Here is a 14,184-nt window from a genome sequence, read left to right as displayed (position 1 = left end):
CTGCTGCTCAGCCTGGGACACAGAGGCAGCTGAGGGTGCTCCTGCCCTGACCCCCTCCCACACGGGCTCTGCGGGGCCATGGAGGGGCTCAGAGGTGCCTGCCTTGTTCCAGCGCTGCCAGAGGGGCTCGGGGCTGCCCTGGATCCTCCTGGGGGAGATCCCTGAGGGGCAGAGGAGTCAGTGCCCAGACTCCTTTCCCTGTGCCTGCTGTGTCCCTGGGCTGCAGAGCTCTCCTGGCTCACAGCAGACATTCAGGCCTTGATCTCAGGGTGACCCCACCCTGGCCAGGCCTGTGCCCAGTGAGCTCCACTCCCTGCTGGTCCCTGGCACACTCTGTCCCTGCAGGTCCCCTGTGCTCTCCTGCAGCTCCCAAGGCCCTCCAGACAAACATTCCCCTGCCATCATCCCTGGCACAAGCTGCAGAGCCCCAGGAAGGTTCAGCACAGACCATTCAGCATCTGATGGGGACTGGCCACCAACAAGCAAAATCTGACCCAGACCTGAGTCCCCTGAAGGCCCCAGTGAGACCCTGATCTCATCGCACTGAGCCCTGGGAGAGCAAGGAACACAAGGAGCCTCCTGAGAGTCCTGAGAGTGACTCTGGAGGGGAGCAAAGCCTCCCTGCCCTGCGCTCAGGAGATGCCCTTTGCTGATGGAGCTGCTGTGCTGGAGCCCAGCTGTGTCCCAGCAGTGCCCATGGCCTGTCCCTGCCTGAGGTCACAGCAGGGACACGCAGCAGGACAGGGACCAAGCTGCCAGAGCACTCTGGCCTTGCACCCACAGCAGGGCTGGGGAGGGGAGTGTGGAGCTGGGGGGAGCAGATGTGCAAAGAGGCAGGGCCATTGTCCCTGGCCGTGCTGCTGTGCTGGGAGCCCCTTCCCTCAGCCTCTGCTCACAGGCACTGCCCCTGCAGAGCCAGAGAAGGGCTGAGGAAATGCCTTGGACACACAAGGCAGGGCAGACACTGGATTTTATTCAAATTCACAGGGATCAAGCCTCCTGAAAGTCTTTGTGCTACACAAGAAAAGTAGATGTTCATGTAGACATGCTCAGCAGAGTACTACAGTATTTAAAAAAAAACATTATAACACTAGTATAATAATAAAAAAAGGTCCCAATGAAAAACTGCAGAACTAGGAAAAAAAGGCTGAAATTGTAAAGAGTTACATTCTTAAGGTTATGGAGTAGAAAAAAGAGAGTTTATTGCTTCTGAAAAGATAAAGTAATCATTTTTCTCAGGGCATCCTTGAGCTCCTGGTTCCTCAGGCTGTAGATGAGGGGGTTCAAGGCTGGAGGCACCACTGAGTACAGAACAGAGACTGCCAGATCCAGGGATGGGGAAGAGATGGAGGGGGGCTTCAGGTGAGCAAATGTAACAGTGCTGACAAATAGAGAGACCACAGCCAGGTGAGGGAGGCAGGTGGAAAAGGCTTTGTGCCGCCCCTGCTCAGAGGGGATCCTCAGCACAGCCCTGAAGATCTGAACATAGGAGAAAACAATGAACACAAAACAACCAAATACCAAACAGGCACTAAAAGCAATGAGCCCAAGTTCCCTGGAGTGGGATTTGGCACAGGAGAGCTTGAGGATCTGTGGGATTTCACAAAAGAACTGGTCCAGGGCATTGCCATGGCACAGGGGCAGGGAAAATGTATTGGCCGTGTGCATGAGAGCATTGAGAAAGGCACTGGCCCAGGCAGCTTCTGCCATGTGGGCACAAGCTCTGCTGCCCAGGAGGGTCCCGTAGTGCAGGGGTTTGCAGATGGACACGTAGCGGTCGTAGCACATCACGGTCAGGAGGAAATACTCTGCTGAGATGAAGAAGAGAAAGAAAAAGAGCTGAGCAGCACATCCTGAGTAGGAGATGTTGCTGGTGTCCCAGAGGGAATTGTGCATGGCTTTGGGGACAGTGGTGCAGATGGAGCCCAGGTCAGCGAGGGCCAGGTTGAGCAGGAAGAAGAACATGGGCGTGTGCAGGTGGTGGCCGCAGGCTACGGCGCTGATGATGAGGCCGTTGCCCAGGAGGGCAGCCAGGGAGATGCCCAGCAAGAGGCAGAAGTGCAGGAGCTGCAGCTGCCGCGTGTCTGCCAATGCCAGCAGCAGGAAGTGCCTGATGGAGCTGCTGTTGGACATTTCTTCTGTCTTGCCATGGGGATCTGTAAGAAAAGTAATCATGGAATAGTTGGTGTGGGGAGGACTTGAAATATCCCAGCACAGCCTGGGGACACTTTCCCCCCACTGCCTGCCCAGGGCTCTGCTGCCTGGAGCTGTCCCTGCCAGCAGCTGCTTCCCTGTGCCCAGGGCTGGGCCCTGCCAGTGCTGCCAGAGCCCAGCCCAGCCCTGGGGGCTCAGCTCTGCCCTGCAGAGCCCTCCCAGCTCAGGCACTGCCCAGGGGCAGCTCTGGCTCTGCAGGCTCTGATGGCAACATCAGAGAAACACTGAGGAGGCTGGAAAAGTGACACTGATGCAAGCTCTAAGGAATCCTGTGGTGATTGCTGTTGCTTCCTGGTTTATTCTGATTAGAGAATTTTTTTTTTTCGCAACCTGAACTGAGAGATTAATATCAATGTGCAATTTCCAACTCAGCGCAGTAGATTTAAAAAGCAGGATATCCACATTTATGCAGCCTCTGCCTTGCTATACTCCCTGTATAATCTATTTGGAAATGTTCTGCAGTTCAATGCCATGCTGGGAGCAGTCCTGAACAATGCAGCATCCTCCCCACACAAGGAGAACACTTCCAAGCCTCACCAGCTGTCTCCTGCCACCCAGATCTTCTCCCCCAGCGCTGGGAGCAGCTGCCAGGGCTGGCTGAGAGCTGTCCCTGGCAGGCAGCAGAGTCCCTGCCCCAGCACAGAGCCCTGGGCTGCAGGACCCTGCTCTGCAGGACAGCCCTGGGCACCCCTGGCTGCTCTGCACAAGAGACAAGCAGAGAATGTACTCACAGGCTCTGCAGGCATTGGCATGTTCCAGCTTGAGGAGATGGCTCCAGGAGCTGCAGCTGCATTGTCCTGCAGCCAGAGGTTCCTGTGCCAAGGGCTGGCAGTGATTGTGCCCCAGGCACTTCTCAGCCCCTTCCCAGCCCTGACTGATTGAAGCTCTCTGTGCCTCTGGGCTGTGCCCGGGCTGGCTGCAGGCAGTGCCCCAGCCCTGCTGGGCTGGCACAAGAGCTGCTCATCCAGAGAAATGTGCTTTTGAAGCTCTTCTTGGTGAGCAGGAGCTGCCTCTGCGCTAGGAGCCCAGCCCAGCTCAGCAGCACAGACACAGCACAAGGACTTTAATCAGCCTCTGGGGCTTTGTGCTCAGGCCCTGAACATCAGTCCCTGAGAGGGAGATGAAGAAACCTCTCCAGAACTCCAAGGCAGAATCCAACTCCAAAGTTTCTTGGACTTTTAATGGGTCCCAGAGAGGGACACGACTGAGCAAGTGTCCCCAGGCCCCAGGCAGAGCAGAGAACTGCAGGCAGTGATGACAGGTGGGGACAAAGAGAAGCCAAGTCTTGGTGCCCTGGGGCTCAGCAGGGTCTGTGCCAGCAAGGGCTGGGAGGAGACACCTTGTCCTGAGGCCCTGGGGCCTCCTGGCACAGCCCCAGCCAGGCTGGGCACTGTCAGCCCCTTGTGCTGCCCTCAGCATCCCCCCCTAGCCCACATCCCAGTGGCCTCAAGGATCTGCTGCAAGGAGTCCCTGGGGAGCCTTGCTCAGCAATGGCCCTGGGGGCTCCTTCATGCTCCCTGCAGGGACTGCAGCTTTTTCAAAGGACTTTGGCTTTGGCTTTTGCCTTGGAGTCTCTGAGAGGTTTGTGCAATCCTGGCCTCCAATTATCTGCTGTAATTAGTCCCTGGAGAGGCTTTGTCAGTAACAACACTCAGTGGGGATCATTAATACTTCAGGGTACTTCAGTTATTTTAAGGTACTTGGTGTTTCCCTTTTGATGCAGACTCTGTGAGAGTTTTGTGCAATCATGGCCCCAATTATCTGCTTTAACGAGTCCCTGGAGAGCTTTGTACTGACACTCAGTGGGGCTCATTAATACTTTGAGATACTCAAGGCTTTTAAGGTACTTAGGAATTTCCTGTCTGCACTGAGTCTCTCAGAAGTTTTTGGTCAATCCTGGCCTCAAATTCTCCCCTCCAAGGAGTCCATGATGATCCTGTGTTGGGGATGGACCTCAGTGGGACCCATTCATGCTTTGAGACACTTTGGGGTTTTCTACTGATTTGACTCCTGGAAAGGTTTGTGCAATCTCCTCTCAGGCCCTGAGGTTCCAGGGCTCAGCTCCAAATGCACCACAGGGCTCATTAGGATCAAGCAAGTCCTGACAAACCATGGCTCTGCCTTGATTTCCCTGTGCTTTAGTACTGTTCATTACGAAGATTTCCTATTATAGTTATGGAAAAATAATTCAGAGACCTTTTAAGAAATATGTATTCCTATCTTAAAGGGTGTCTTTTTTTGCTGTTCCTATTATACAAGAGGTGATTGCAGCATTCTGTGATTGATATTGATCCAGTGTCTCTCCTAAGGAGGTCTGGCCAGGTCAGTGAAGTTGTTCCTTAGAGCTGTCCCAGTGTGGACAACCCAGCCCCACATTCCCCAACCCCATGTGAGAAACAATTTTCACTTTCAAAAATGTAAATGCTTTATTAAGACCTTATGAAAATACAACAAGAAGACTGAATAAAGAAAGGAAAGGATATCACATCAGGAGCAAAGGATTCAGTAACCATGTGCTCATCTACATAATGGATGTTCTGTCTTTTATAACTCTAGCCCCTCCCAAAGTCTTGTCAATCAACTCCTTCTTCACTGTCCAGTGGTGGAGATCACTGTCTCACACCTTGATTGGAGGTCAGGTGTCACAGACATCTTTTCATGAAAAATCCTTTCTTTAGGATTTTTCCTCCTGAGAAGCTGAGAGGCCTCAGGAACAAAATGTAAACAATGGTTATCTGCTGCTGTGGAATGAAACAGGTGGATCTGTGATTGGTCTCATAGAGTTGTTTCTAATGAATGGCCAATCACGGTCAACTGGCTTGGACTCTCTGTTTGAGACAGAAGCTTTTGTTATCATTCCATTCTATTCTTAGCTTAGCCAGCCTTCTGATGAAACCTTTTCTTCTATTCTTTTAGCATAGTTTTAATGTAATATATATAATAAAATAATAAATAAACCTTCTGAAACATGGAGTCAACATTCTCATCTCTTCCCTCATCCAAGAACCCCTGTGAACATCACCACAGTCAGGTGCTGCCATAGGAACAAGCCAACCCTCCCAAATGCCCCAACTGCTGAGGCCATCCTGTGATAGCAATGCAAGGGGGAGGGGAAGGATAACTGTACATCTACAAATCTTCTCCTAACATATATTTAATATTCACCCCTTAATTGTGAGCGTCAACTATAGGATTACTCATCTATAACAACCCCCCCTTTTCTTTTTCTGTAAGGCATTTTGCTCAAACAATTAAGTAAAAAAGTTTCTCTCTCTTTTGAATGAGTCATACCAGCATCTGTTGATGTGGGCAAGGACAGTGGGAACAGGAGAAAAAATCTCAGGTTTTCCTTAGACACACTCATTAGGAATGGACAAAAGGGCATCCCAGAGGTCCAGTGTGGCTTTGACTCCCATCTACCGTGCCTGTGTGGCTGCTACCCATAGTTGGTGCATCTTAGGGGTGAGTCCAGAGGCCAACTCGGTCCTGCCCTCCAGTCCCTGTTGAATTAAAAGACAACTGAGGAATTACAGAGGTCTGGAATGGACTTTTGTCCCTACCTTACCGTGCCTATGGGGTTGCTACCCACAGCAGGGCTATGGAGCCTTCTTGGTAGCAAACAAAGGGGCCAACCCAGCCTTGCCCTCCTTCCTTTGTCTTATTTTCTTAAAGAAGCTGTCCCATTACCTTTTACAGTCCCTTGTGTACTTCTCCTCAACAGATGCTGGTAATTCTCACCCATGAAAACAGGAAGACAATTCTCGAGCTGGTTGGTGGAAGCTTGACTCTACTTTTTGGGCGTCTTGGTGTTTTTCTGGTTGTCTCTCAGTCTCTGCTTGAGAGTCAATCTTGTTTCACCCAGCCTGGATGTTACAGTCCACTCTTTGGGTTCTTCTCCTGGGCCTTTGACTCTGTTGCCATGAGTCCATCCCCGCTCTGCAGCTCGCACGGCCGATTCGGTGGTGAGCAGTGCCTGAAAGGGACCTTCCCACTGAGGAGTTAGAGGCTGATCTCTCCATGGCTTAATCATCACCCAATTCCTGGGATTAATATTATGGATTCTGAAATCCAGGGTGGTAGCTTGAGGAATTGCCCCTTTATGTCTTAGCCCTTCTAAGGTTTGTGCTACAGACATCACTTATTTCTTGGCATTGGCTTCCCCTTCCTCATAGGTGGCAACCTTCTGGGGTGAGGTCAGGAAGGGAAACCCAAACATCATTTCATAGGGTGACACCCCCAGATCTGACTGGGGTTGGGTTCTCATTCTTAATAAGGCCAAAGGGAGACATTTTATCCATGACATTTGGGTTTCAATCATTTTCTTAACTAGAGCTCATTTAAGAGTTGGATTCATTCTCTCAACCTGACCAGAACTCTATGGTTGCCATGGAGTGTGTAATTCCCATTTTACTCCCAGGGCCTGAACAACTTTCTGCAATATCTTTGATGTGAAATGAGTTCCCCGGTCTGAATCAATCCTGTTTGCCATCCCATATTGGGGTGTCCTAGTTTAGGGCAAATTTGGGAGAGAATCTCCAAAGGGGGGCCCCTCCAGAAAGCAAACTCACACAGCCCCTCCCCCCAGCCGGTTCGGGAAGAATTCCTTGGAGAGAAGTGGAAAGAACCTGTTTATTTAACAGGCACAGCACCCCCAGCACACAGAATGAACAATACCAGATGACACCGCTCTTTCACCACTCTGAAAAAGAGATGGCAAATTCAGAAACTCTCTCTTGGGGGTGGTCACTCAGTCCCTCTGGCGCTGGGGCAGCTGCTGCAGGCCACAGGGTGCAAACACTCGGTGTTCCCAGGTCCCTGTCTGGAGCAGGTTCGAGATGGTTCAAAAAGGAAAGGAGAAACAGTCCAGGAAGAAATTTGGACTGTTTAGCTAAACTAGCTAATGAGCAAAAGCAAGAGCAAGCAGAAGTGAAGCAGAAGCAAGAGTGAGAGAGCAATGCAAAAAGCGAAGGCAAAAAGCAAAAGCAGCACTATGTACTGCCCGTCTCTGTGTCCCGCCAGGCTGATAAGAAAACCCAAACAAAACTTTCACTCTTCAGAGCCAGTCTTAAAGGTACAGAACATAATATCCAACATTAACAGGACACATGAGTGGGGATACAAGCATCATAACGTCACCCTAGGACATTCCACCCCTTATCCCCATATCATCAACATACTACCACACATCATGCAGTTATTCACACAAAATTTCCATCTGTTCCCCCAAAAATTACAAGCAATACCCATCATGCCCTCATCACATCCCCACACTGGACCACTGAATCCAGGCCCTATACTACAGAGCTGCAGGATTTCACCCCTTTCACCTTACTCACTCAAAGCTCCATCTATCACTTGCTCAGACCTTCAACACTTGCACATCTCCTTCTCCATCTTCCACTTGCCCAGACCTGCAACACTTACACATTTCCTTCTGTCTCATGTCTGTATGGTGTAATGTACAGACAATGGTAGTAACATCCAACAAACAGTGATATTGCATATCATTCTCACCCCACAATCAGATCTCCCTGAGGTACACATCATGTTGTTCCATCTCTTTGCATTATCCTCCATGTGCAACCTGGTCCCTGAGTAAAGACAACCCCACAAATGGGTTTGTCTGTACTTGAGGCAGAATTGATCCACACGGTCTTCCCCAACAAACCTCTGACATGGACCACTGGGACTTTATCTCCATCTGTTATATTCAGGGACTCAGACTGGGCAAGACCTGCTTGGTTGGTGGAACCTCGGGTGTTAACTAACCAGGTGGCCTTTGCTAAATGCTGCTCCCAATTTTTGAAAGATCCCCCACCCAAAGTTTTCAGCTGGATTTTTAGTAGTCCATTGTACCTCTCCACTTTGCCTGCAGCTGGTGCATGGTAGGGGATATGGTACACCCACTCAATGCCATGTTCCCTAGCCCAGGTGTTGATAAGGCTGTTCTTGAAATGAGTCCCATTGTCTGACTCAATCCTCTCAGGGGTACCATGTCTCCACAGGATTTGCTTTTCCAGGCCCAGGATGATGTTCTGAGCAGTGGCATGAGGCACAGGGTAGGTTTCCAACCATCCAGTGGTGGCTTCCACCATGGTCAGCACGTGGCGCTTGCCCTGGCGTGTCTGGGGCAGTGTGATGGAGTCAATCTGCCAGGCCTCCCCATACTTGTACTTGGACCACTGCCCACCATACCATAGGGGCTTCTCTCGCTTGGCCTGCTTGATGGCAGCACACGTCTCACAGTCATGGATGACCTGAGAAATACTGTCCATGGTTAAATCCACCCCTCGGTCTCTTGCCCACTTCTAGGTGGCATCTCTGCCCTGATGGCCTGAGGCATCATGGGCCCATCGAGCTAGGAACAACTCCCCCTTCTGTTGCCAATCTAAGTCTATCTTTGACACCTCTATTTTTGCTACCTGATCTACCTGTTTTTTTTTTGGTGTTCCTCATTAGCCCAACTCTTGGGGACATGGGCATCTACATGGTGGACCTTCACAGGTAGCCTCCCTACCCTGGTAGCAATGTCTTTCCACTCTTCAGCAGCCCAAATTGGTTTTCCTCTACGCTGCCAGTTGGACTCATTCCACCTCTCCAGCCATCCCCACAGAGCATTGGCTACCATCCATGAATCAGTGTAGAGGTAGAGCTTCGGCCACTTCTCTCTTTCTACAATGTCCAGGGCCAGCTGAATGGCTTTGAGTTCCACAAGTTGGCTTGATCCACCTTCTCCTTCAGTGGCCTCTGCGACCTGTCGTGTGGGGCTCCATACGGCTGCTTTCCACTTCCGGTTCATCCCTACGATGCGACAGGAACCGTCAGTGAAAAGAGCGTAGCGCATTTCCGCTGGGGACAGTTGGGAACAGAAGGAGGAGCTTCTTCAGCCCATGTTGCTGGTTTTGTTCTTCATCTGTGACACCAAAATTCTCACCTTCGGGCCAATTTGTAATTACCTCCAAACTCCCAGGGCGATTCAGTTTACCTATACGGGCACTGTCTCTGTCCCTCTGGGAGCCTCTCAGGAACCCTGGGCCAGTCCCGAGTCGGCAGACACCGGGGGCAGCCCCGACACGGCCGACAGCGGGGAGACACTCTCTGTGCCCCGAGGGTACTGAGGGCACCTGGGCTGGGCGCCTGTGCAGCACAAGAGACACCAGAGACATCGGTAGAAGATAAAGGGCCCACTCTTAGCAGGGGTTAATCCAAGGTTTTATTCTAGGAGTCCCAAAGGAGCCCCTACACCTCAGGGCACTCCTGCCAAGAGCCCTGGGAGATGTGCCAAGGTTACATTTAAAGGGAGGTGGAAACCCAAAGTAGATAACATTTTACTAACCAAGAAGTGACCCTAAGGGATGGGTACTGGGGGATGGACATTTAGGACAGCGTATGGGGCAAGGCTTGGGGGGCTGACCCCTGGCCTCTGGCTGATCACTTGACATCCTGGAACGAAGCTTCTGGATGGAGGGGATGGGATGCTGAGTGATTGACAGAGAGCCAGGGTGGGGGTTTGGGGATGATCTCAGCAAGGGAAAGGGATTACACAGGTAAAGGGAGGGGGGTACCATCTGGGATGAACCATTTGGGAAAAATACAGGGATTCAAAAACAAAACTACTACCAAATATTTCAAAGTATAAAAACACACTACAACACACCACCCAGATCTGGTGTTTGCTGTGCAAGTGCCCAGATCCGGAAATTTCCCTGTTCTGGCAGAGCCAAGTCCAACAATTTTCTGGCAAAGAAAGCTAAAATCTGGCAATTCCCTGCTACCGTCATTGGCAATGCCAAGATCTGGTGTTTGCTGGCACCACCAGTGCCCAGATGCGGGATTTTCCCAGTGCTGGCACAGCCCGAGTCGAGTAATTTTCTGGCAAAGAAAGCCAAAACCTTGCAAATACCTGGTGCTGGCCCCACCCAGATCTGGTGTTTGCTGGCACTGCCAGTGCTCAGATCCAGCAGTTTCCCAGTGGCAGCACAGCCCAAGTCCAGCAGTTTGCTGTCACAGAAAGACAAAACCCGGCAATTTTCTGGTGATAGCACTGGCACCACCCCGATCTGCGGTTAGCTGGCACCGCCAGTGCCCAGATCTGGCAATTTCCCTGTGCCACCACAACCCAAATGCAGCAATTTTCTGGCAAAGAAAGCCAAAACCCAGCACTGCCCAGATCTGGTGTGTTGGGGTTGGTTTAAAAGAAGAGGGAGACCTCGGCTTAAGACTGTGGGAAAACCCTCTTTAGTTGGGGTCAGCAGAAGCTCCCACCCATAATCCTCTTGTTCAGTTATGCAGATTGTTACTAGAAAGTTCTGAGTTCTCTTTGCTACCATTGGTTACTTTATACTGCAAAAATTGTAATATTCTTAATCCTTCCTTCTTCTTGGATCCTTCCCTCAGATCCCACCTTGTAGAGAGCTTTTTGGATAATTGGTTAGCTGAGAAAGGACACTTCGATGTGATACCGATGGATAAGGATAGAGGAAACAAGCTGGGAATTGAGCAGCCAGTGTCCAATCACTGACAAAGGTCATAGTGACCTTCTCTGAAACGGGAAGACAGGGGAGAAAATCGCTTGCCAGAAAATGTAGATATCTTAGGTAGAGAAGCTAGAAGAATGCAAACATAGAAGCAAAATAATTATTAGAAGATAGAAGTAGGTGTGGTTGATCCAAGTGTACTTTAACCAATAATGAGCTCAGCTTTTGCAATATGTATAAGCTTCATTAACACCAATATAAATATGTGTGAGTTTTCAATAAACTTTGGGATTTGCTGTTCACGCATATTGTGTGCTGCAATTCCTCCGCCGTTCACGACACCACCTTAACCCCTCCCCATAAATAAATGGATAAATATCCCTGCTAGACCCTGGACCCAGGCTTTTTTCTGCTTTGCTCTCTCTACCGTGCACGCCGTCCTGTTTGTTGTGTTTGCCTTCATTAAAGTTCTGTTTCCAGAGCACCAGATGAAAGCAGTCTCTGTCTGTAAAGTGGCCAGAGCTGGTTCTCAGGGAAACCACTGGCCAATGGTCTGGACGAGGGCCAGAAGGTTTCACTGGCGTTTGCTGGCACCGCCAGTGCCCAGATCTGGAAATTTCCCTATTCTGACACAGCCCAAGTGCAGCAGCAATTTACTGGCACAGAAATCCAAAACCCCGCAACTTTCTGCTACTGGCTCTGGCACCGCCCACATCTTGTGTTTGCTGCGCCAGTGCCCAGATTTGGAAATTTCCCGATGCCTTCACAGCCCAGGTCCAGCAATTTGTTTTTAGCTAGCTTAGGCAGAGAAGTTCCCAGGACTGTGACTTTCCTTTTTCCTTTTCTTGGAACTGTTTAAACCTGCTCTGGACTGAAAACCCAGAAAAACACCGGCAGCTCACACCTGTGGCCCACCGAGCTCTGGGACACTGCATTCCAGCCCCAGAGGGACTTAGAAGAGACCGAGTGAGCCAACTACAACCCACAAAAAGGACTTTCTGAATTTGCCATCTCTTCAGCACTGTCAGAGGTTTCATTTAATATTATTCATTTTTCATTCTTGTGAATACTTTACTTGTTAAATAAACTGGGGTTTTTTGCACTTTTTTCGAGGGAAGTATTTTCCTGAACTAGTAGGGGGAGGGGCTGCTTGAACTTGCTTTCTAGACTGATCCCTTTTTGGAGGTTTCCTCCCAAGATTTGCCCTAAGCCAGCACAAACAGTCATCATGAAAATTTCACCAGTGGCATAATTTCCTGCTGGCAAATCTTGTGACAGAAGCTTGACCTTGTTCTCCATGAGACATTCTTGGGAAGAGAGACAGGAGAAGATTCCTGGAAAACTGAAACAGCTTTCCAGAAGGGAAATGAAAATGAAAGAAACAATCCAAGATCTTTTCCTCTATTTATTTCTATGCTCCCCTTTTCCATGTTGCACTACTTCTCCATCCCAGGAATTCCAGATGCACCGTACCTCTAAGATTGGTGACTTAAGTGATTTTTAGACACTCGAAAATACCATGAGCCACACAGAGTTTTCCTTCCCCTGGTTTTACTGGAAGGCAACACTGGAGATGTAAGTGCACAGTGCTGGGGTCAGGTAGGAATCCTACAGCAAGGGAAGGTGGCCCGACAGTGTTTGACCCTCAGCCAGGCCAATGCAGAGCAGCAAGCGAGGGGATTGCTGTGCCAGTGTGCAGGAGTCAGGGCTCTGCATCTGGGCTCACCGCTGCAAAGTTCCCGTGTTTGGACAGACTCAGGGGCTGTGCCCGGGGCGCGCGGGGCTCGAACGTGGGGCTCGTGGGGCGAGCGGGGAACGGACACGGGGACGAACGGCCCTGGTGCTTCAGTTGCAGCGGCGGCAGCGGCGGCAGCAGCAGCGGCAGCAGCAGCAGCGACAGCAGCAAAACAGATATTTTAGAGCACTCTTTCTTTTTTTCTCTTTATCTTTCTCTTTCTCTCCCTTTCCCTCGGTCGGGCACCCTTCTCTCGGGGTCCCTTGCCTTGCGTCCCTCTCCTCTCCCCGCCTCCCTCTCCCCTGCCGGGCCGGGCCATGCCCCCGGCCCGCCCCCGGCCCCGGGCGGGGCTGCCCCGTGCCCGGCCCCGGCCGTCCCGCCGCGCTCTCGCCTCCGCCCGGCTCTGGCTGTACTGGCGGTGGCGCTGCTGGGCGGGCGTCAGTGCCTTGTACGGGGGCGGCATCGCCGCCCTTCGGCTCCGCCTGGCCCGAGCCCGGCCCCGGACCCGACGCAGAGTCCAGTCCCGGCCCCGGCCCCGGCTCCTCCCGGGGCGCACAGAGGACGCAGGCGGCGCGGCCGCTCCCGCCGCCTCCGCTGCGGCTTCCCCGGCCCGAGCTCCGCCGCTCAGCAGCGCGGCCGCCGGCCCCGAGCCTCCCGTGCCGCGTTCCAAAGAGCGAACGCCTGGGCATGGCCGGCCCGGGGCGGCTGAGGGGCGCTCGGGGGCCGTTGCTGGCCCCGGACCGAGCTCTGACAGCCGCGTCCCGCCCACAGGGACGGCGCAGGAGGCCCTGCAGGAGCGGCACCGGCGGGGTTCGCTGCTGGGTCGCTCTCCACACACAGACATGGAGCACAGAGCCCCGAGAGTGCGCAAGGTGGTCTGGCTGGATCAGGAGGAGGAGGAGGAAGAAGGCCCTGGAGCTGGCCCAGCACAGGAGACCAATGCGGCGGTGCCGTTCCATCCACCGCAGGAGGGTGAGTGGCAGAGCTGGGCTGCAGGGCTGGAGCCTGCAGCCAACTTGGCCCCATCCCATCCCATCCCATCCCATCCCATCCCATCCCATCCCATCCCATCCCATCCCATCCCATCCCATCCCATCCCATCCCATCCCATCCCATCCCATCCCATCCCCTGGGGAAATGCCCAGGGACAGGACGGAAGAGGGGCCGGGCAGACACTCGGCAGTGGCCGTGCTCCATCTCCCTGGAGCATCCCGGGGCTTTCCCTGCCTGGGCAGCGCAGGGCTGGGCTGTGTTCTCCGGCCTCTCCCGCAGCCCCTCAGCTCTGGCTGCGCTCGCTCTTTGCCAGATGCAGCCGTGGAGCGCACACAAGAGCAGGAATCCAGCCGTGGCCGCTTCCGCAGCACAGCACAGGTACCTGCAGCCACCCCCACCTGGGCTGGGCCTGCTGTCCCTGCTCAGCCCAGCACCGTTTGTGCAGCACTCCATGCAACATCCCTGGCTTCTTGCCCTTCTCCTACAGCTCGTTTGCGACTTCATCCGGAGCATCCGGCGGGAAGAGATCAGCACCATGGGCACTGGGCTCAGAGCTCACTCCGAGCTCCTCAATCATGAGACCAGTGCCGCCCTTCTGGATTTGCTCCTGGAGAAGGGTGCTGCCAGGCCAGAACAAGTGAGCAGCCTGGGGCCAGGCTTCAATTCCCCCATGAGTCCTGTGGCTTCTCCTGCCAGGCCTGCTGGTCCCTGGGAGCCTTTGAGGCCATGGCAGTGCGCTAGCAAGGGAAGCATTCTCTGGGGACC

General features: G+C 52.6%; 2 protein-coding genes across 2 annotated transcripts in view; both read right to left on the bottom strand.

Moving 5' to 3' along the window:
• LOC143692629 (uncharacterized) overlaps positions 1 to 14,184 on the bottom strand; it is a 331,852-nt gene that overhangs the window by 55,981 nt on the left and 261,687 nt on the right. The gene's annotated exons all lie outside the window — the stretch shown is intronic.
• On the bottom strand, positions 1,201 to 2,133 carry LOC143692554 (olfactory receptor 14J1-like). The gene has a single exon (XM_077172800.1). It carries the CDS (start codon positions 2,131 to 2,133, stop codon positions 1,201 to 1,203), a length of 933 nt encoding a protein of 310 aa, XP_077028915.1.

Source organism: Agelaius phoeniceus (assembly GCF_051311805.1).
Source record: "Agelaius phoeniceus isolate bAgePho1 chromosome W unlocalized genomic scaffold, bAgePho1.hap1 SUPER_W_unloc_2, whole genome shotgun sequence".
Taxonomy (NCBI): Eukaryota; Metazoa; Chordata; class Aves; order Passeriformes; family Icteridae; genus Agelaius; species Agelaius phoeniceus.
The sequence above is the reverse complement of the archived record's forward strand: the minus strand, read 5'-3'. Positions and strand labels throughout refer to the sequence as shown.

What these genes read in the sequence shown, in the direction of transcription:
- LOC143692554 (XM_077172800.1), bottom strand. Translation starts at nt 2,133, where the DNA reads ATGTCCAACAGCAGCTCCATCAGGCACTTCCTGCTGCTGGCATTGGCA.